Genomic DNA, 23469 nt, shown 5'->3' on the forward strand with positions numbered 1-23469 from the left:
TTCATTCATTCATCTTTCTGCTCTGAAGCTGCACGAGTTATAATCAACTCAGTCTTTAGTTATAGAGGTTAAAACAAACCAAAGTGCTGCACAGCTAAAAACAGCTGAATAAAAGATGTACAGGACTGTCTCAGAAAATTAGAATATCCTCATAAAGTTCTTTATTTTCTGTAATGCAATTAAAAAAAACAAAAATGTCATCCATTCTGGATTCATTACAAATCAACCGAAATATCTCAAGCCTTTTATTATTTTAATATTGCTGATTATGGCTTACAGCTTAAGATTAAGATTCCCAGAATATTCTAATTTTTTGAGATAGGATATTTGAGTTTTCTTAAGCTGTAAACCATGATCAGCAATATTAAAATAATAAAAGGCTTGTAATATTTCAGGTGATTTGTAATGAATCCAGAATGGATGACATTTTTGCATTACAGAAAATAAAGAACTTTATCACAATATTCTAATTTTCTGAGACAGTCCTGTGTATTACAAAGATAAAATAAATGGAATAAGATGAGTGTGAAATACAAGAATACAATGAAGTAAAAAATAAGAATATAGAATATTTTTTAAATAACATTTTCCAAAATCCACTAAAACTAATGAAAAGCCAGGGAGAAAAAGTGTTTTTTAAAGCTGATTTAAAATCCTCAAGTGAGCACTGGGAATTAAATGATCCATTTAAAACGGACCAAAGAATTCAGCTTCGTCAGAAAATCAGGTCATGACAGTTAGTGACGTTAGAATCCTCCCATTTCCTTTCTGATCCGATACCGGGTAAAGTTCAGGCTGGTATCGGGGAAAATACACCTAAAATAATACAAATAAATAAATAAAATACAACTAATGTGCCTGATAAATCTAAAAACAATGTGTATTTTAGCTTAACAAAACATCAGAGTCACTTATTTAGCTATTTATTTTAAAGGCAGAACTTTACTGAGGTGGCTCCTCACTCACGATACAGCCCAGTGTTTGAAAAAGGTGTTTCTATCACTAAAAAAGACCCTAAATAGAATAATAAAACCAAAAAATAAATAAGAGATTAATAAACAACACTTCGAGAAAAAAGTCAAAAATGTCGAGAATAATGTTAAAGTTCAATTTCAACTTTATTCTCGAAATTTCGACTTTTTTCTTGAAATTTCGACTTTATTCACGAAATTTTGACTTTATTCTTGAAATTGTATTTCAACATTAATCCCGACATTTCGACTTTTTTCTCGAAGTGCACAATAAAAAAAATCTTCCTCTCAAAAATCTTTTTTTTCCCTGCATGGCCCTGATACTATTCTGTATAATGTTGAAGTACAATTTCGAGAAAAAAGTCTTTATTCTCTTTACTTTATTCACGAAATTTCGACTTTATTCAAAAAATTGTATTTCAACATTAATCTCGATATGTCGACTTTTTTCTGCACAAAAAAAGTGCATAATAAAAAAAAAATCTTCCCCTCTCAAATATTTGTTTTCCTGCATGGCCCTAATACTCTTCCGTAGAAAATACTAGATGTGGCGCTTCAAATTAAATTAAATTAATATATTTTTTAAATATATTTACAATTATTTTTCAATTTTCAATTAAATTAATTATTTTTTCTAATTTATGTAAAAATGTATTTATTTAAAATTATTTTTCAATTTTAAAAGTTTAAATTAAATCTGATCCAGATGTAACAGCGGATCACATTTATATTCATCGAGGCCAGCGGTCTAAACCCAAAATGTTTTAGATCCGTATTGGACCAAAAACTCAAAAAACTAATATGTCTGGAGCCGCAAAAAATGAAAAGTCTTGTATCAGAATTAGAATGAAGGAACACATGCTGCATGTTTCTATATTAGTTAGAACTGGGGGAGATTTATTTTTTAATTATGCACTTCGAGAAAAAAGTCGAAATGTCGAGAAAAAAGTAAAAATGTCGAGATTAATGTTGAAGTACAATCTTGAGAATACGACGGAATATCAGGGCTGATGAAGAATTTTGACAGCTTGGCCCCCTGCAGGGGGAGGTCGCCCCAGTCCTACCTCCTGAAGGGCTTTGAACTGGACTCAAGACCTTTTGAGGAAGCTCCAACTTGCTACTCAACTTCCTACCCCCCGGGCAGATCCCGACACCTGGAAGTTGGTTCAAACAGACATGAATCAAGAGAGCACTCCATGGGGTGATTTGGAGGTCTGTGACAGTCATGCCAAATGTCTGATAATGACATTTGGCCCGATTCACATCCGACTGTAAATTACTTTTTGTCTCTTGCCTGATTCGTGTATTCCTGCATTTTTTGTTAAACTCCTTGTAATAGAATCTGGTTACAACGTCACTCGAGTCCCAGGGGAGTGCCGAGACTTCCAGCCCCCACAGAGACAAAGACCATACGGACTTCCTGATCCCTCAGGGGGTGGTCCCAAAGCTAAAGGATTCACACATCTGACTGGCTCTCACTGGGCTGGTTTATTCCTGTAACTTTTGTATAAAAACCCTTTGACTGAACCCATCTGGGTCGACACACCAAATACAGACTCGATCTGCGATGGTCATGTCGACCGCCGGCTTAACTGATTAAAACCTCTCTATACCACGAGCGGACTTCTGAACTGGTTTTTGATAAATTCCACAACAGGGCCAAACTAAGACAAAAAAAATAAAAAATGGAAATTACGAGAAGTCATAATATGAGAAAAAAGTCATAATGTTGCGAGAATAAAGTCGTAATATGAGAATAAAGTCGTAACATTACAAGAATAAAGTCGTAATTTATGAGAATAAAGTCGTAATATGAGAATATATAATTTGAGAACTCTAACAGGAAGAGCATCTTCTCCATGTGTTAAAATGAGGAATATTGAGCATCTTGTGAAGTTCTATTTATATATAATATATTTAATATTACGACTTTCTCGTAATATTACGAATTTATTCTCAAAATATTACGACTTTATTCTCGTAATGTTACGACTTTATTCTCGTAATTTCCATTTTTTTTGTCTTAGTTTGGCCCTAATACTCTGTCGTATGAGAAAAAGTCGAAATGTCGAAAAAAAATTCAAAATTTCGAGAAAAAAGTCGAAATGTCGAAAAAAAATTCAAAATTTCGAGAAAAAAGTCGAAATGTCGAAAAAAAATTCAAAATTTCGAGAAAAAAGTTGAAATGTCGAGATTAAAAAAGGAAAAAGGAAGAAACAGAGGAAAAAAAGAAAAAAAAAAAAAAAAGGTGAAACATTTGATAAAAAGCTCCAGGAGCCACCAGGGCGGCGCTGAAGAGCCGCGGGTTGCTGACTCTTTTTTTTTTTTAACAAACTTTATTCAACATTTCAAAAGTACAAAATTCCTTTGAGGAAACATTAATTTGCAACTGAAACATAAGTTCACAACACACAAGCGAATATGTAACTATACATTTTTTTTCCAAGATAATCTTCTAGATTAAATAAAAAAAAATATAAAATAAAATAAAGTAATCACAAAATAAAATAATCACAGGGGTTGACATTTCAACAAAAGTGTTTAAGTGTAGCAAGATTGTAACTTAAAGAGCAAGAGACTCTAACATGGTTTCACATAAATCATTTATAGACTGATTTTATTTTGAAAGTACCTTAATAGATTTATATCACTTTTTATTTCGTTTTTAAAACAGACTATGGAGGGTTTGATGTTTTTCCATTTATTTTTATGTATATAATATTTACCCAAAATGAGAATTATGTTCACCATCTTGGAAGCTTCTTTGACAAACCGTCCATATAAATGATCACCTGAAACTACAGTTGTTGATCCCAATCTTTAACCAGAATAAACATCTTTAAAAAAGCTTTGAGACCGAACAAGAAAAGAATAAGTGTTCAATTGTTTCGTGTTCTGTTTTACAAAATACACAAGGATCTACGTGAAAATTAAACCTTCTCCTTAGGGTTTCAGCGGCAGGATAAATATAGTTTTAAACTGAATTTCTTTTGCTTTGGCTGAAATTGTCCATTTAAGAAAACTGCTGTTTGTCTTTGTTAACGTTACTTCATTATCTGTTATCTTTATTTTAGTTGATTTTTTGATATCATTGAATAGCTTTTCCTTAAACACATTTCCAACTACTTTGTTATTACATTTTCTTTCACCAAATTTCAATTCACCGACTTTTAAATCAGGCAGTTTGACAATAACACTTGAGTGTGTAAGAATATGTTTTATCATGAAATTCAAGGGAAGTGGAATATAATATAATATAAATAATAATATAATAGCTCTACAGATTTTATTGAATTCTCTAAAAGAGCAACTTAAACTAAACTTTTCTACAAATATATTAAATTGCAATAAATTGCCATTTACATCCAACAAGTCAGTAACATATAGGACTTTTTTATCTTCCCATTCTTGTTTAAAGGGATTGTGACATGAAAAACACATTTTTCTTGATTTTTTGTGTTTTGTTGGGTGTCTTGACATCAATTACACCCAAAAAACAACGAACTTTTAACATTCAGTGTATTGTGTGCTTTCTGGGATTTTCCGCATAACTGTGCAAAAACGGCGCACCTGGTTTGGTGGCGGATCGTTACGTAACGGCCCGCTAAATCACCGCCCCCTCCACCCAGCTCCCTGTCTCCTCTCCTCTCCAGCGCACCATAAAGGCTGATTTATGGTTCCGCGTTACACCGACGCAGAGCCTACGGCGTAGGGTTACGCGGCGACGCGCACCGTACGCTGAACCCTACGGCGTAGGCTCTGCGTCGATTTAACGCGGAACCATAAATCAGGCTTAACACGGAGCTGTTTAGAGCCTCTTTTGTTCTAATCACCGGAGGAAAACTGCTAAGAAGACCCGCGGCCACTGACTGGACTTAAGATAAGGGGACAGTGCTGCTTGCATGCCTTTATTTTTATGATTGTTTGCTGTGGTTCTCCCTGCTGCTTTTCCGTGCATGCTTCGCCTGTCGCTCCCGGCTTAACTCTCCGACGCCGCTGTGAGCGTATGGCTGGAGGAGGAGGAGGTTTGGAGGAGGAGCGGAGCAATGATTGACAGGAAAGGGGGAAAGGAAGCGTTTTTCACGGCGCAAAAAAACACCGTCATAAAAAGCCAGGAATGGAGTACTAGAGTGAAGTTTTTCTTGTTACACTCTTTTAGACACATTTGAGGGATGTTGGCCAAGACTTTTAATAGTGTTAAAAGCATGTTAAAAATGATGTCACAATACCTTTAAATAAGGTCTGTTAATAGTGAGGGTTCTGTTATTCCACTAGGGGGAGCTTTGCGGGGTGAAATCATTTTCCAGTAGAGCAGTACTTGTTTGTGGAAATTAGACAATTTGATTGGCAGTTTAGTTATTTCAAAGTCACATCTCAACAAAAATTATAATCCTCCAACATGTTGGATAATATTATTTGGTATGTGGAACCATATGGACTCAGGTTGAGCCAAGTTAAAAGCTTTAAATACACCAATCATGGATTCAAAATCAGCAGCTTTCAATCCACCATTTTTATATATTATATTCTTTAACCATCACAGAATTCTTAAGGTAGTGGGTCTTGTTTTTCCAGATGAAATTAAAAATGACAGAATTTACCTTTTTAATCATAGGAGGAACATAAAGAGATTGACAGTTTACTAGTTTTGATTTGCCTTCTGCTTTTGTCAGTAGATTCTTCTGAGAATAGAGAGATCTCTCATAAACCAGTGGTTGAGAGATTCTTTCATACCATCTATTTTCTCTTCTATGTTTTGTTTTTCTCTCTTATTTCTGTCTTTAGACATTGTTAAACCAGGTATTTTAATTCCGTTTTAACAGGGATGGAGCTTATATTTATCTCAGCACAAGGATGAAGAGGGAGTATTTCACATTCAGACCTGAAGCTTTAGAAAAGACTGATATTATATTTAGGGCTTTTTCAATTATACATTTATCCTTTAGAAAGATTACTGTGTCGTCTGCAAATTGACTTATTCTATAATCAAAATCAAAAATGCTAATTCCTTTAATTTGAGGGTGATTTACAATTAGATATGCTAGCATTTGTGTACATAAAATAAATAATTTGGGCGACATAGGACAGCCTTGTCTAATTCCACGTAAGATATTAGTTTTTGGTCATTCCAGGGTTGAGGGAGATATAACTGTAGATATCATTATAAAACATTTTAATAAACTTGCAGAACCTTCTCCAAATCCGAATTTATTGAGCACTGTAAACATAAAATCATGTTCCACGGTGTCGAATGCTTTGAAAAAATCTATGAAAAGCACAAGACTATCTGATTGAATAAATGACTGGTAATCAATCATATCCAGAATCAGTGGAATATGGTTGTGAATATATCTTCCCTTTATAAAAGCTGATTGATATTCTTCTACAAGTTTTCCAAGTATTACCTTTAGGCGATTTGCATAAACTAAAGCAAGTAATTTGTAATCGTTGCATAGTAAGGTTATTGGTCTCCAGTTGTCTAGCATCTAGTACCCGCGCTGTTCCTAGACCACGCCCCTCCGCTAATAGACCACGCCCCGCTCAGAGACCACGCCCCCCGCTCAGAGACCACGCCCTCCGCTCCTCCCGGTCTCTCCTCCGCAGAAACACGTTTCATCCTCCGCTTCATCCTCCGCTGGTTCCTCCAGAAACCTCCAGAAACCTCCAGAAACCCGCTGCTCCGGCTCCAGAACACAGCAGTAAGTACCGCCCAGCGGGCTGACGGAGTCCCGGGGAGAATTACAGGAAACTGTCTTTAAATGAAAGAATAATTCATGTATTCACGTGTGGGAGGAGGAGGGTGAAGCCTGATTCATGGTCCCGCGTCACGTCGACGCAGAGCCTACGGCGTAGGGTACGAGGCGCCGCGTACCTTACGCCGTAGCCTACGCCGTAGGCTCTGCGTCGACGTGACGCGGGACCATGAATCAGGCTTTAGCTCCGTGTTAGCTCCGTGCTGCTAGCGGTCTAACCCGGTTCCGGGTCGGTTCCGGGCTCGGTACCGGCCTGCGGGGCCTGTCAGCTCCTGTTTGGGTCAGAACCGGTACCGTGTGTTTTATCTGAGGAGTTTAAACGCGTTTGGTTCCTCCTGGAACAAGAATCTGTGGTAAATTATCATTTAGCTGCTAGCACATGTGCGTCATGACGTCACGCTGCTGGCACATGTGCGTCATGACGTCACGCCGGCTGCAAGTGATTTAAATTGTTTCTATTTTACATCAGAGTGAAATTATTATAGTTCATAAAAGCATTAGAAATGGAGTTTATTCACCTTGAAACCCCCGTTTCCTCCGTAAACTCCACAGATGCAGCATCGGTGGATGAAGATCAATTAAAATATCATTATATTGGGGCGTGAAATAATTTCACTTTATAGAAAATCATTTTTTAATAAATTATGAAAATATTATGATAATACTAATTCATAATATTCATTCATTATTATTCATAATATTATATCAAACATTTTTAATAAATAATTAAAGGCTGCGACCTTTCAGAAATAGAAATAAGGGACGCCCTGATTTCAGCAGCGCAGGAGCCAAAAAAAAGACATCCCAAAACTTCTAAACTGCATAAAAATGTGTTTATTTTATATGAAAAAAACGAAATGCTTTGATTTAAAGTTTAAAGTGCTTTAATAGCATTGAACTTGCATGACTGTACAGACAGACAACCATTAGCAACTGAACTAGCCTCCTATGCTACGTATGTAACATCAGCCCAGATGTAGAATATAGATACAGGTGAAGAATATGGTGTAAAAGTTAACTTATTTCAATAATTCAACTAGAATATGGTGTAAAAGTTAATTTATTTCAATAATTCAACTAGAATATGGTGTAAAAGTTACTTTATTTCAATAATTCAACTAGAATATGGTGTAAAAGTTTATTTATTTCAATAATTCAGCTAGAATATGGTGTAAAAGTTAATTTATTTCAATAATTCAACTAGAATATGGTGTAAAGGGTTAATTTATTTCAATAATTCAACTTAAAAGGTGAAACTAATATATTACCTAGTCTCATTACATGCAAAGCAAGGTATGTTAAACCTTTTATATGTTATAATTTTGATGATGGAACTGTTTATTGATTTCATAAAATATTCTAAAATGTATTTTTTATTTGGGGTTTTCATAAACTGTGAAACATAATCACCAAAATCATAACAAAGGCTTGAAATCTCTCACTGTGAATGTAGTGGAGAAATAGTATATTTGTTTCACCTTCGGTGGAATTTACTACAAATGACATTTTACAATATACTAATTTTCAGACCTTCATCTGTATATTATGACATTAATAAATAAGAGCATAATAATAAATGTCCGTATTGGTTCAATACGGACTTTTAATTCCCAATTCCCCCCCTGACCTGGAGGTGAAGCCCGAGTCCTCCCTGTCTGGCACATAGAAAGATCTGGCACACACACACATATATATTCACACGTTTCCTCCGTAAACCCCACAGATGCTCTGCAGCATCAGTGGGAGAAGATCAATTAAATGATCTCTCTGGTATTAACTCAAACACCATTTATTCAGCCTGGTTTTCTAAAACACCACAGATTTATCTTTGAAACATCAGCCGTTCCTGCCCCGCCCACGGTTCTGGGGCCTCATTCCTCCTGATCAATGACCTGATCAGATCCATCTGCCTGCTGGCAGAATCAATCACAATCAATCCTGATCAATGACCAGAGCAGCTGTTCTCCTGGGCTGCTGAGAGCTGCATCATTAGGTCTAAAAGAGATTTACACCTCAGGAAAACGCAACTAAGTAAATAAAAAACTAAAATAACATAATGACTGCTGTATATGGGGATGTCTAACATATTTCATTATATTTCCTTATCATTCAGGCTTTAATTGTTCTTTTGAATGTAATGTTTGATTTGATTCTTTGGTTTCTTTATTCAATTTGTTCCATAAACTGATTCTTTCACAGAAACCCAACGTTCCATCAGTTTAGTCCTGAATCTTGAACCTTTTAACTTAAACTTGCTTTCTCTTTTTTCAGATCTTTTCTGAATGTTGATTGGTAAAGTTTTTTATGAGCCTTAAACATCATTTGCAGAATACTATAATCTACTAATTCATGAAATTTCAACAGTTTTAACTGAAGGAATAAATATATAATTATAAAATATAAACAGTATATATAAATTGGAATGAAAATAAAAGTAATGCAGGATGGGAAAGAAAGAAAAAAGCAGGACATCTTGTTTTTATTTTCCGTTGCTACTGAGAGCCTGAATGTGATGGAGTCAGGTACAGATGATAAATGAGACACATTAGTGGATATAAGTACAAGTTATATTAACTTTTATGGGTTTTCCAGCTACTTACTGTATGTTAGAGGAATCTCCATCATGCTGACTCAGCGCTGACGTGTCGTATCCGTGGCTGCATGTGGAGCAGATTAAACTGCTGAGTCTCATCTGGATACCACGGAAACTTATACAGTTATAGTTAAAAACATCTGGTTACCACGGAAACTTATACACTTAGAGTTAAAAACATCTGGATACCAGGAAACTTATACACTTACTTAGAGTTAAAAACATCTGGATACCAGGAAACTTATACACTTACTTAGAGTTAAAAACATCTGGATACCAGGAAACTTATACACTTAGAGTTAAAAACATCTGGATACCAGGAAACTTATACACTTAGAGTTAAAAACATCTGGATACCAGGAAACTTATACACTTACTTAGAGTTAAAAACATCTGGATACCAGGAAACTTATACACTTAGAGTTAAAAACATCTGGATACCAGGAAACTTATACACTTAGAGTTAAAAACATCTGGATACCAGGAAACTTATACACTTACTTAGAGTTAAAAACATCTGGATACCAGGAAACTTATACACTTATAGTTATAGTTAAAAACATCTGGTTACCAGAGAAACTTATACACTTATAGTTATAGTTAAAAACATCTGGATACCAGGGAAACTTATACAGTTACTTATAGTTAAATAAAACAAATCCCAGATCAAGTTTCAGTGATTTCCACTGGTGTTGTCATTTGAAGTAAATGCAGTTTGACTAAAACGACTCGTTTCCACCACACACCATTCAAAGCTCTGATTACACACTGATAAATTCTCATTCAATGGACTGATTGCATTCGAACCGGGTGTCGTTTCCCCCCGAAGCCTCTTTAAATCTTTAAATCCTCTTAAACTACAGACCAGAAATTCAACTTTAGCTCTTTTGCTCCGAGCGTTTTGGAGTTTTTTAAGTTTCATTGGGAGGATTTTTCCATATTCAGCAGTTTAAGAGACTGAAGGTGAAACTGTTAGGACTCAGATTCTATTTCCCTGAATATTCACAATCTGACTTGTGAGTGTTCACTAAAAACTTTGATGCTTTTCTTTTTGAGCTTTTTTATCTCTTTTTTCCCCCCGACACATTCAATTCAATTCAATTTTATTTATATAGTGTCTAATACAACATATTTGCCTTCAGGATCTTTCCTTTTCAACTATGACTACTGACTCTAACACACTAGAGTTTACACTACCTAGAGATTTACCAACACCAGCTAGAGGTTTACTAAACACTAACTATAGGCTTTACTAAACAGAAAGGTTTTAAGTTTAGTTTTAAAGGTGGAGGTGGTGTCAGCCTCCTTAACCCAGATTGGAAGTTGGTTCCATAGTAATGGTGCCTGATAGCAGAACGCCCGCCCTCCAAATCTACATTTAGATACTCTAGGAACTACGAGTAAACCTGCACTCTGAGAGCGGAGAGCTCTGCCAGGAACATAAGGCTCTATCAGCACACATGTTTATGTCGTGTATCAGCTCTTGTTTATGTCGTGTATCAGCTCGTGTTTATGTCGTGTATCAGCTCGTGTTTATGTCGTGTATCAGCTGGTGTTTGTCGTGTATCAGCTCTTATTTATTGAACAAGGTGGTGATTTGTAACATTTCTTTTCCAACGGCTCTCGGTTAACTGGATGAAAAGAACGCGTTGAGTGTTTGACTTTGACGCTGAGTTGAGCTGCACATCTTTACCGAGGAAGGTGAGTCGGTCAGAGCTCAGGTCCTGGTACATGAAGTATGATCAAGTACTTGGAGTACTGGTACTATGAAGTACTTCCCAAACCATCCTAGCGTGGTGATGCATGCTAACTGTTTTATTTTTGAACTCAGTAATGCAACATGATGAAATGAATAGACTTGTAGTCAAGACGCCTAAACCTAAACCTGGACCAGGACTAGACCAGGACCAGAGACTGTAGAGACTAGGGGTGTGCAAACAAGGGGACCTCACGATTCGATTCCATTATTGGGGCCACGATTCTTGGATTATTGTGATTTTTAATGCTTTTTTCCATACAAGATTGATTTTGTCTTCATCTGTGGCTACATTTGTAAATAAATAGCCAATCAATGAACTCAGTTCCTCTAACAACACTCATTAAGTAAATAACAAGGTTTTTGGAACATTTGTATTTTTCAAAGATACAAAATAATGTATTGTATGACTATGTAAACATTGTCTCTTGGACTTCCTTAACTTTGACCAGGGAAAGCTGCACTTGCATGAGAGCGCCCTCTATTGGTGGAAACACTGAAAACGGTCAAGCCCTGGATTTAATGAGTTCATTAATTCAAGTAAACTAGATATGAACTTAGTGTAAACATATCTGCCATATTTACAGTGAACAATAAGAAATGTGCATTCTTGAAAATGAAATGATTCAGCAGCTTATTCAGTCTGGAATCTGGATAGGATAACTAAAAAAAAAAAAAAAAAAAAAAAAAAAAAATACATTAAATTAATGGATTCCAAATCGTCACGTGACGCATCGCGATGCATCGACACATCGATGAATTGCACCCACCTCTAGTAGAGACCAGGACCAGGACGGGTCTTACAAACTACAAGTCTATAAATGCATCAATGTATTTCAGTGTAAAAGCAGCATGACTATTGCTCATTGTGTTTCCATAACCTGCTTGAGTTTGATCATCCGCATGTTTTCATGTCGTCGTGTTGTGAAGTTTAAATACTTGTTGGTGAATGTTGCTCCGTCTGCTCCATAGCAGTAGTTACAGTAGGAATTAACCCCCAGGACACCAGGGGGCGCCGTCAGTCGTCGTCTGCCTGCATGCTTCTTCTCCTTCTCCGTTCAAGAGGAATTTCTGTCACCATTGGGACAGACAATAAAGTATTCTATTCTATTCTATTCTTAGTTGGGATTAACAGCCGCCATCTTTCTGCAGAGTTGTACTGCGCTACGACTAGTCGGTGATTCGTAGGACTAATCGGCAGATTACTCAACTGCCGGTTACATACATTTCCAAAAGTGTTCACTCACCTGCTTCCACTCGCATATCCACTCTGGTGACGACCCGTTCTAGATCTGTAGGGGTTAATGTCGGCCCATCCGTAATCACAGCTCTGTCCACGAGGTTGAGGAGTGTGTTGATGGGAATTTCTGACGAGACAATATCGTTTATATCGATTTAAATTTTTATTTTTTTTTTAAATGATTTTGATATAGCTTATTTTGTGACACATTGACTTGAATGTTTTATTTGAGATTGTCACAAATGTTGTGTTATTTGCACAACTGTCAACCTCAGTGGAAAAGTCTGCCTGTTACTGTCTACATTGTATTAATTACAGTGTATTTTAATTTAATTGTTATGCAGGAAAGGGATATTTGTTTTATTTTATTCAAGAAGCATTTTTATTCTATATATGCAGGCAGTTTATTTTTATTTCATTAGTTTTATACATGTTGATATTGTGCAGACCTCTGTTAATAAAGGAACCTGTGTGACATTTGGCACGAGGCTTTGTATTAAAACTGACTGTTTTTTTAAATGAAGCTAACAGAGATGCTAACAGAGATGCTAACAGAGATCTAACAGAGAAGCTAACAGAGAAGCTAACAGAGATGCTAACAGAGATGCTAGCAGAGAAGCTAACAGAGAAGCTAACAGAGAAGCTAACAGAGATGCTAACAGAGATGCTAGCAGAGATGCTAGCAGAGATGCTAGCAGAGATGCTAACAGAGAAGCTAACAGAGATGCTAGCAGAGATGCTATGCTATAATGCTTTGGGGGAAACCCCAATTATGGCACAGAAAAAATATGGATATATATCGAGTATCAACATTCAGCTAGAAAATATGGAGATATGACTTTTGGTCCGTATCGCCCAGCCCTATAATCACCCCAAAGGTGTTCTGAGGCCGGTCCGGTTCATCCACCCCAGACTCTGATCCAGGTCTTTATTAGAGATGAACCATCAGGATTCTGATGGCTCATCACCAAGATCAGTATCTGCAGATCACCGATTACAGCGTGAAATCCTTAAATTCGTTAATATTGCTGTCTCATGTACAGTGTTGGGTGTAACGCGTTACTTTGTAAAGCGTTACAAAAGTACAAAGTAACGCGTTACTTTGTAACCAGATTACATTCTCCAGTAACGCAGTAATGTGCCGCGTTACAGTTGTAATTTGGGTAATCCCGTTATAGATACTCTAAGACAAAAAAATTACGTTACTTTAGTTAATTTAAGCTTTTCAGCTACATGTAGAACGGGAGAACAGAAAAGAAAATCAAACTTGCCTTTCATGCGTCTTCACGCGTTGCACAACACTTGTCTGATTTAGGGGATTTGACGTGATTTTACGTGATTTTACGGGATTCTACGGGACTTCGGGTGCTGATCTGGGCACTGCAGTAATAAGGTTCCAACTACAGGACTGTCTCAGAAAATTAGAATATTGTGATAAAGTTCTTTATTTTCTGTTATGCAATTACAAAAACAAAAATGTTTTAAGTTAAATGTTAAAATGTTTTAACAGTTTAAGATTAAGATTCCCAGAATATTCTAATTTTTTGAGATAGGATATTTGAGTTTTCTTAAGCTGTAAACCATGATCAGCAAGGTATAAAAATGAGGAGATGAGAAAGTGTCATGAATTGTTTTATTGCCGGCTGAGTCAACGGGGAGTGGCTGGTTGGAAGTCCGAAGGTTCACGACGGCGTCACGGCGTGTGCTCTCCGTTGGTTTAACGCAGAACCTTAATCCAAGTGTAGTTTACTAACCTGAGCTTTATTGTGGTAATAAATGTGTGTACATCACTCTCTTGGAGTTGATACAAGTTGTAAACTATAAACCTTAGTTTTCCTTTTAGAAAAAGGAATTAAATCTTAAAATGAATTATGAAAGCTTCGTGAAAGCTTTAGCGATAGCATCCGCCGCGTGTGAGGAAACTCTTCACACTAGAATCCAGATGTCACTGGTGAAGCGACTGACACGACTGTCGTCCTGCGTGAGGGTTTGGATGTGACTGTTAATAGTCTGCAATAACTCCGGCGGACATTCATCAGTGAAATATTTACGTCTTGGCAGCGCGTACCGCAGATCCGAGCTGCTAACGACGCGTTTAAACCTGACATCTTCTACAACAGAAAAGATGATTGATATGAATCCATTAGTGATGCACCGATTGTTCGGTAACCGAAATTGTTCGGCCGAAAATGGCAAAAAAAACACTTTCGGTGTTCGGTGGAATAAGTGGGAAAAAAACCGAACAATTAATAACGTTGTTGTAAAATAAGGAAATAGACTGGCCGTCCCGTAACGGTTGCACCACAAACATAAATCGTTGGCCAACCAAAAAGTAACCACATAAGAATTTTACCAACATTCACCAGGAGGTGGAACCAAAACAACATAATGCTGGGAATTAAAACATGTTCAGTTTTTTATGTTCAATAAATATTTTCTACCTTGTAATTTTGTAAAAGATTATTTTCTTTGAAAAGCCTAAATCTAATGTATTTGATTTATGCAATGGTGAAAAAATTGGCAAAATAAGTGAAAAACTGTGAAGAACCATGTTCGGTATTCGGCCAAGTGTTTATTATTATTCTCGGTTTCGGTTTCTGCCACAAATTTTCATTTCGATGCATCACTAGAATCCATTACCTATTTTATTTTTCTTGCTGTTTTTGCTGTCGTTTATAGGTCTCTACGTTCAGCTGAGTTAGCAGCGTTGCTTCACGCTCCTGTCCTTTCTCTGCTTTAGCGACAACTTTGAAAACTCAATATTCTCCTCTATGTGAGAAACTGTCAAATGTCTCATCACCTTCGTTGTGTTGAAATTCTTTTGAAACATTCCTCTTCGGGCATCTCCTTTGCAAACTGCACATTTGTATAACTCCCATACCGGCGACCACATTTTCAGTGTTTTGTAAGAGATGGCCACGCCCCCTTCCGGAGACTCGGTCGATTGTGATCGGTTTCCAATCGATCGGTGCATCTCTACTGACAGTTGAGCGGAACATTCAGGACTGGACTTGTTACACGAGTTCCTGAGATCCGTTCTTAGACTAATGTGTGTGGAGGACGTCTGCATGCCCAGGTGCTTGCTCTTACTCACCTGTGGGATTGATCTGATCACCTGTGGGATTGATCTGATCACCTGTGGGATTGATCTGATCACCTGTGGGGTTGATCTGATCACCTGTGGGATTGATCTGATCACCTGTGGGATTGATCTGATCACCTGTAATGATTTGGATCGGTGAGTGAATAAGTTTGGAAATGTAGTGTCGTAGTTAGCTGGATGTCTTCCAGTCTTCTGCATGCTGCCTGCTTTCCTCAAGACTTGTCTGTAGATCAATATTCTAGTCTACGGAAGAGAATTAGGGCCAGGCAGGAGAAAAATAAAAATAATATTTTAGAGGAAGGTTTTTTTTCATTATGCACTTCAAAAAGTTGAAATGTCGAGATTAATGTTCGAGTACAATTTTGAAAAATAAGTCGAAATGTTGAGAAAAAAGGTGAAATTTTGTGAATAAAAATTGAAATGTTGAGAAAAAAATGAAATTTTGTGAATAAAAATTGAAATGTTGAGAAAAAAGGCAAAATTTTGTGAATAAAAATTGAAATTAATGAAGTACAATTTCGAAAAAAAGGTTAAAGTCGAAATGTCGAGATTAATGTTGAAGTATAATTTCAAAAAAAAAGTCAAAATTTTGTGAATAAAGTTGAAATGTTGAGGAAAAAGGCGAAATTGTATTTCAACAATAATCTCTACATTTCGACTTTTTCTTGACATTTCGACACACAATAGAAAAAAATCTTCCCCTCTCAAATATTTTTTCTCCTGCATGGCCCTGATTCTCTTCCGTACTAATCTTAAAAGATGACGTTGATGACCCGCATCTTTTTTCTTAAAAAAGATAAAAATTTGCCCCTTTGTCCCCGTTTTCCTGCCTCTCTGTAACTAATCCCAAAGCCTGTACCTGTTCTCTCTGTGTTGTTTCCCCCGCCCCGGCTCAAAGATGCCTAAGAAGTCGTCCCCGTGTTTGGATCAGCCGGAGCCCGGCCGGCCCCCGGTCGGCCCGGCGGATCAGTCAAAGCTGGAGACGGAGGGCAGGAAACAGAGGAACGGAGAGACGACGGCGTCCTCGTCCCCGGAGAGCGGCAGCGTGAACGGAGACGTGAAGCGCAGCGGCAAAAGCCGCCGCCGCAGGAAACGCTCCTCCAACCCCGACAACGGCCCGGAGGGGAAAGCGGAAAAGTCGAAGAACAACGAAGAAGAACGAGCCGACAAACGCGCCGGCCGGCCGTCCGATAAGCGCGACGTGCTGATGAGCGGGCTGAAGTCGGAGTGCGCTCACGTCTGGCTCGAGCGCAGCCTGTACGAGCGGGCGGAGAGTCTCTACCAGCGCTGGCTGGCTAGCTCGTCCAACGGGGCGACCCGGCCCTCGGGGAAGTTCTCAAACTCAAACTTGCCGGCCAACAAGAAGACCTTTGAGCGGGTGGACCACCGCTTCGTTGAGGAATCCGCGCAGCCGTCGGTTCCGAACTCCCTCAACCTCCCGCCGCCGTCCGGCCGCACGAGGGCCCCCAGGACCCCCGACGATGGTTACCAATCTCTGGCCCCGACTCCAGCGACTCCAGCGACGCCGGGTACTCCTATGACTCCGGTGTCCGGTACTCCGGCCGTGCGGCAGTCGATCAACGGGCTGCCGCGGATCGCCGCGGAGCTGCTGCGCGGCGTCTGGCTGGACAAGCCGCGGTACGACCGCGCCGAGGCGGCCTTCTACCAAAACCTGTACGGAAACAACTCCTCCAAGAGGGCCGGCGGCCCCCCCAGGAGCAGCGGGCCCCCCCAGAGCCTCGTGGAGGAGGAGGAGGAGGAAGATGAGGACACATCGGAGGAGGGAAAGCCGACGGCGGCGGCGCCGCCCGCGAAGGCGGACGTCTTCCACGCTCTGCTCCCCATCCAGGAGGAGGAGGAGCCGGCCGACGCCGCGGACCGGGACGAGGCGGCGGGCGTCCGCCACTTCCTGCACCCGGACAGCGAGCGCGTCTGGACGGACAGGCGGCACTACGAGGCGGCCGAGAGCCGCCTTTATAGCCGCCGCGGCGGCGGCGAGGCCAAGGCCTGTCCGGCGAAGAGGAGTCGGAGGTCGGACGCCTCGTCGTCGGTCCCCTCCCCGGCCCCAAGGGACAAGTATGACCAAACCGGGAACACTGAACCGCTCCAGACTTCATTTACTTTCTTTCCTTTAACCATCCCGTGTTTCCCTCCATCCTGAATGCACTCTGGTCCGTCTGCACCTGTTTTTTATCGGTTCATTTCCGTTTGTGTTCCCTCATTGGTTCTGGTCGGTTCATTTCTCCTGAACGAGTGTGAAGCATCATCGTTTTCTACGTTTCTTTAACCATTTGTTGTGTTGGTTCAGTCTGTCGGAAGCAGATGAGACATCCAGTTATAGTTTTGACGTTAGAATGTTAAGATTTTATCACCTTAAATGGACGATAGTTGAGTTTCTTCTCCTCTTTCTTCAGTCTCATGTCCTCACATCCCTCTTTTCTTGTCGTTCCTTGCCGTGTTTTCTGTAGGAAGATGAGTGCTCTGGACTTCCTGGCCCAGGAGAGGATCTGGTTTGATAAACCGCGCTACGACGAGGCAGAGCGGCGCTTCTACGAGCGAGTTAACGGCTCCTCGCCACAGGTAACCGCCGTATCCGGGTCAGTCACCACATCTGGAGAAACACGACCCAAAAAAAGGGACTGAAATGACGAGGCCTGTGTGGGAAAAATGGATTCTCCAATTCTAGATCGACTCATATTTAGTTTAGGCACTCCTCCTCCATAGCAATGGAGGAGGAGTGCAGGATAACAACAGTGCCTCTGGCGCAGTGCCGAGGCACTATTGTTATCCTGCATGTTTTTTTTTATTTTTTTTATTATTATTCATTTTCCGGACAGATTTTGGTTCGCTACCCCTACAGATTTCGGAGGATCCAGGCGCATCATATATCAAATCATCGGGAATAGTGTGCCACTACTTTTGGTGTTGAAATTCCCATTTTTCCCAAAGTTATTCCCAAAAAAATGGCCCAAAAAAACCCATTCAAAGCGGATGGGAAAAAGTTTTTAAAAAAAAGCCAAAATTCACCTTTCTAAGTCACCCAACTCTCTCATACCTGCACGTAGAAATGTCATTCAAACTTCAAAACGGAGGAAAACCTCTCTTCTCTCCAAAAGATGTACACTTTTCAAGATATGAGCACTCAAGCGAGGACTGGAAATCACTTTTTTGTCAGATCTAGAGTGCGGGTGTCAGTTTCTAGAGTGGGAGAAACAGTAAAAAAATAACCTGAATTTTTATTTGTAACTCGAGCTCACGGCCAAACCGTAAAAAGGAGACACATCATTTTTGGTCAGAATGTAGACATAGGTGTTGGGATTCATAAAATGTAACTTTGACAGGCGGGGTATGCACAACATTTAAACGGGGGGGGTTAAAGCGGCGCCAATTCCTGCCTCGGTCTCCATTCACTGTAATGTAATCAAACGTTTTCTTCAAAAGAATCTCACTCCCGCTTCACACTGAGCTTACTCAATCATTTTAAGGAATATCTGAATAAAATTAAGATTATCAGAATCTGCTGGGTTCTGTGTCTCTCACGATGTTTTTGTTTTTTGGCTTCGAGCTACGGTTTTCTCACAAATCAGAGTTATTTGAGACCTTATCAGAAGCCAAAATCTGGGTTTTTCTCACAGCCAAACCGGAAGGTTCTGAAGTCGAGGTTCTTGTTGCCGGGGCAACCAGATACACGCCCAGTAAATACCACAGTAAATACCCCCCCCACACACACGCACACGCACACACAGTTAATGCTATATCTTTTGAATGGTTTGACATAGAGAGTCGTGGGTGGTGTCATCGGACTCGGTATTGAGTCCTTGACCATGATTGGTGAAAATTAGCCCCGCCCCTTCTTCTGATTGGTCGATATGTGATATTCCAATAACTTTTGTATGGTTTGACATAGAGAATCCTGTGTGGTGTCATCGGACTTAGTTTTGAGTCCTTCACCTTTATTGCTGAAAAATGCAGCAATGTACACAAATGGGCAGCAGCCGCCCCTGGCACTCTCCACATTTCTGTGAGGAAATTTTAGTAATTCCTTTTCCTCCCTTTTCTTTATTATTACATTTCCGCCTGGTGAACTTTAATCCCAGTAGTCGGGTCATTTACTTCATGAATGCACGTGGTGTGATCATAAGAACGATCATAATAAAGATTCGTAAAGGCCATAAACACTCCGGCAGGACGGAGCTCAGGACTAAACATCTTGATTGTTTTCATCTGTTAAGTCCCATAATTATTCCTTGTGTGTGCGTGTGCGTGTGCGTGCGCGTGCGCGCGCGCGTGCGTGCGTGCGCGTGCGTGCGTGCGCTCGTGCTATATATATATATATATGTATGTATACAGAGTTGTTTTTATTTAAAGATAAATGTGAGCTGGGTTTTACGGAACTAAAAGCTTTTATTTTATGTATTTAAAGATAAATGTGAGCTGGGCGTTACTGAACTAAAAGCTTTTATTTTATGTATTTAAAGATAAATGTGAGCTGGCGTTACTGAACTAAAAGCTTTTATAAATGTGAGCTGGGCGTTACTGAACTAAAAGCTTTTATAAATGTGAGCTGGCGTTACTGAACTAAAAGCTTTTATAAATGTGAGCTGGCGTTACTGAACTAAAAGCTTTTATAAATGTGAGCTGGGCGTTACTGAACTAAAAGCTTTTATTTTATGTATTTAAAGATAAATGTGAGCTGGGCGTTACTGAACTAAAAGCTTTTATAAACGTGAGCTGGGCGTTACTGAACTAAAAGCTTTTATAAACGTGAGCTGGGCGTTACTGAACTAAAAGCTTTTATAAATGTGAGCTGGGCGTTACTGAACTAAAAGCTTTTATAAACGTGAGCTGGGCGTTACTGAACTAAAAGCTTTTATAAATGTGAGCTGGGCGTTACTGAACTAAAAGCTTTTATTTTATGTATTTAAAGATAAATGTGAGCTGGCGTTACTGAACTAAAAGCTTTTATAAATGTGAGCTGGCGTTACTGAACTAAAAGCTTTTATTTTATTTATTTAAATATGAATGTGAGCTGGGCGTTACTGAACTAAAAGCTTTTATAAATGTGAGCTGGGCGTTACTGAACTAAAAGCTTTTATAAATGTGAGCTGGGCGTTACTGAACTAAAAGCTTTTATAAATGTGAGCTGGGCGTTACTGAACTAAAAGCTTTTATAAATGTGAGCTGGCGTTACTGAACTAAAAGCTTTTATAAATGTGAGCTGGGCGTTACTGAACTAAAAGCTTTTATAAATGTGAGCTGGGCGTTACTGAACTAAAAGCTTTTATTTTATGTATTTAAAGATAAATGTGAGCTGGGCGTTACTGAACTAAAAGCTTTTATAAATGTGAGCTGGGCGTTACTGAACTAAAAGCTTTTATTTTATGTATTTAAAGATAAATGTGAGCTGGCGTTACTGAACTAAAAGCTTTTATAAATGTGAGCTGGGCGTTACTGAACTAAAAGCTTTTATAAATGTGAGCTGGCGTTACTGAACTAAAAGCTTTTATAAACGTGAGCTGGCGTTACTGAACTAAAAGCTTTTATAAACGTGAGCTGGGCGTTACTGAACTAAAAGCTTTTATAAATGTGAGCTGGCGTTACTGAACTAAAAGCTTTTATAAATGTGAGCTGGGCGTTACTGAACTAAAAGCTTTTATAAATGTGAGCTGGCGTTACTGAACTAAAAGCTTTTATAAATGTGAGCTGGGCGTTACTGAACTAAAAGCTTTTATAAATGTGAGCTGGCGTTACTGAACTAAAAGCTTTTATTTTATTTATTTAAAGATGAATGTGAGCTGGGCGTTACTGAACTAAAAGCTTTTATTGATCTGATAGTTGTTTTTATTTATTTAAAGATAAATGTGAGCTGGCGTTACTGAACTAAAAGCTTTTATTGATCTGATAGTTGTTTCCTTCCAGGATGTCAGTTCCAACAACATCCTGCAGGACATCGCTAGAGCCCGGGAGAACATCCAGAAGTCTCTAGCAGGGGTGAGAAACAAACGCTCCCTCTTTATCTCCTTCTTTACCTCCCTCTTTATCTCCCCCTTAATCTCTCCATTATCTCCCCTTTATCTCTCCTTTATCTCTCCTCTATCTCTCCTTTACCTCTCCGTTCTGCCACTTCACCAGTCCCTCATTGATCAGGATATTGAAAGTTTGTAGGATTATTTCTACTAGTTCAGCTTCACCATCACTTTATTCTCTCTTTAAAAATCTTATCTTTAAAGAACAAAATATTCTTACATTTGAATGAACAGACTTGATCATCCCGAGCGTAAACGCTGCTCTAACTCTCACTTCCTGGTTAATTAACTTCCATATCTTCACCATCGGCAGCTTTATAAGGTGCAATATCAATGAATGGGACTATTTTCATACATAAGGCCACCGGGTTTCAAAGCGTGTGATAAAATATATAAAGCCCAGGGATTAAAGTTCTCCGTCTCTAGACGGATTTCCGTCAATTCGAAAATTAGAGAAAAAAAAAAAAAAGAACAAAAAAACATTTGCACGTGCATTATCATGTTAAACCTGAATTATGGTTCTGCGTTAAATCCACACAGAGCTATGCCGTAGGCTCTGCGTTGGAGTAACGCTGAACCATAAATCAGCTTTTAGGCATTAAACTGGCGCTATTGTAAACCAATTAAGCGAGCCAGAGCCTTGGTATTAGCCAATCAGGAACAGAGGGGGGCGTGTTGGATCAAGGGGGGTAGTCTGTCTGGGGGAGCAGTCGCGCCGTCTCCCTCCTCTCCCCGCCGCCGGAGGCGTGGTCCTCCGGCCCGTCGCGCGGGGCCTTCGTCCAGCAGCGTCCCCGCGTCGTCGGGCGGGGGTTTTTCTGCGGGACGGTGTCCGGCGCCGCGCGGAAGGCGGACCGGTGGGGGGGATCGGGTACGGCGGTCGGCGGCGGCGACTCTGGATGCGCGCCGGGCCGTTCTCGCAGATCTCCCCAGCTGCGGCGCCCGTCGGGGACCCGTTAACGCGGCCCCCGGCGGGTCTCCTCTAGGTTTACCACCTTTCAGAAATAGAAATAAGGAACGCCTGATTTCAGCAGCGCAGGCGCCAAAAAAGGGACATCCTCAAAACTTCTAAACTGCATAGAAATGTATTTATTTTATATAAAAAAACTAAATGATTTGATTTAAAGTGCTTTAATAGCATTGAACTTGCACGACTGTACAGACAGCCAACCATACCAGTAACTGAAATAGCCTATCCTCCTATGCTACTGTACGTCCACATCAGCCCAGATGTAGATATAGCTATAGGCAGTACTGGAGATGAGGGGGGATGGCATCCCCTCCTGAAATAAAAACGGTCCAAATCATCCCCCCCTGAAATAAAAACGGTCCAAATCATCCCCCCCTGAAATAAAAACGGTCCAAATCATCCCCCCTGAAATAAAAACAGTCCAAATCATCCCCCCCTGAAATAAAAACGGTCCAAATCATCCCCCCCTGAAATAAAAACGGTCCAAATCATCCCCCCCTGAAATAAAAACGGTCCAAATCACCCCCCCCTGAAATAAAAACAGTCCAAATCATCCCCCCTGAAATAAAAACGGTCCAAATCATCCCCCCTGAAATAAAAACGGTCCAAATCATCCCCCCTGAAATAAAAACGGTCCAAATCATCCCCCCCTGAAATAAAAACGGTCCAAATCATCCCCCCTGAAATAAAAACGGTCCAAATCATCCCCCCTGAAATAAAAACGGTCCAAATCACCCCCCCTGAAATAAAAACGGTCCAAATCATCCCCCCTGAAATAAAAACGGTCCAAATCATCCCCCCCTGAAATAAAAACGGTCCAAATCATCCCCCCTGAAATAAAAACGGTCCAAATCATCCCCCCTGAAATAAAAACAGTCCAAATCATCCCCCCCTGAAATAAAAACGGTCCAAATCATCCCCCCCTGAAATAAAAACGGTCCAAATCATCCCCCCCTGAAATAAAAACGGTCCAAATCACCCCCCCTGTAAAACTGCCATCCCTCCTTTCCATCCCTTATGTCATTTCATCAATGAATGTGGTTTTACTGCTATTTCAACA

The 23469-nt window shown here is 39.6% G+C and overlaps 1 protein-coding gene across 5 annotated transcripts in view; it reads left to right on the forward strand.

Moving 5' to 3' along the window:
* The first annotated feature begins 6545 nt into the window (after nucleotides 1-6545).
* Nucleotides 6546-23469, forward strand: part of eef1db (eukaryotic translation elongation factor 1 delta b (guanine nucleotide exchange protein)) — a 28299-nt gene continuing 11375 nt past the window's right edge. For 3 of the 5 annotated variants that reach the window (XM_061738914.1, XM_061738916.1, XM_061738915.1), the window contains exons 1-5: nucleotides 6549-6670; nucleotides 10961-11018; nucleotides 16315-17492; nucleotides 17885-17996; nucleotides 21336-21407. In XM_061738914.1, the coding sequence (XP_061594898.1) occupies nucleotides 16315-17492; nucleotides 17885-17996; nucleotides 21336-21407 (1362 nt within the window). In that variant the 5' untranslated portion in view covers nucleotides 6549-6670; nucleotides 10961-11018. Of the gene's footprint in view, nucleotides 6671-10960; nucleotides 11019-16314; nucleotides 17493-17884; nucleotides 17997-21335; nucleotides 21408-23469 lie in introns of all 5 variants that reach the window. The other 2 variants (XM_061738918.1, XM_061738917.1) reach the window with 2 other exon arrangements.

The sequence above is a fragment of the Cololabis saira genome, chromosome 13 (genome assembly GCF_033807715.1).
Source record: "Cololabis saira isolate AMF1-May2022 chromosome 13, fColSai1.1, whole genome shotgun sequence".
In the NCBI taxonomy this organism is placed as follows: Eukaryota; Metazoa; Chordata; class Actinopteri; order Beloniformes; family Belonidae; genus Cololabis; species Cololabis saira.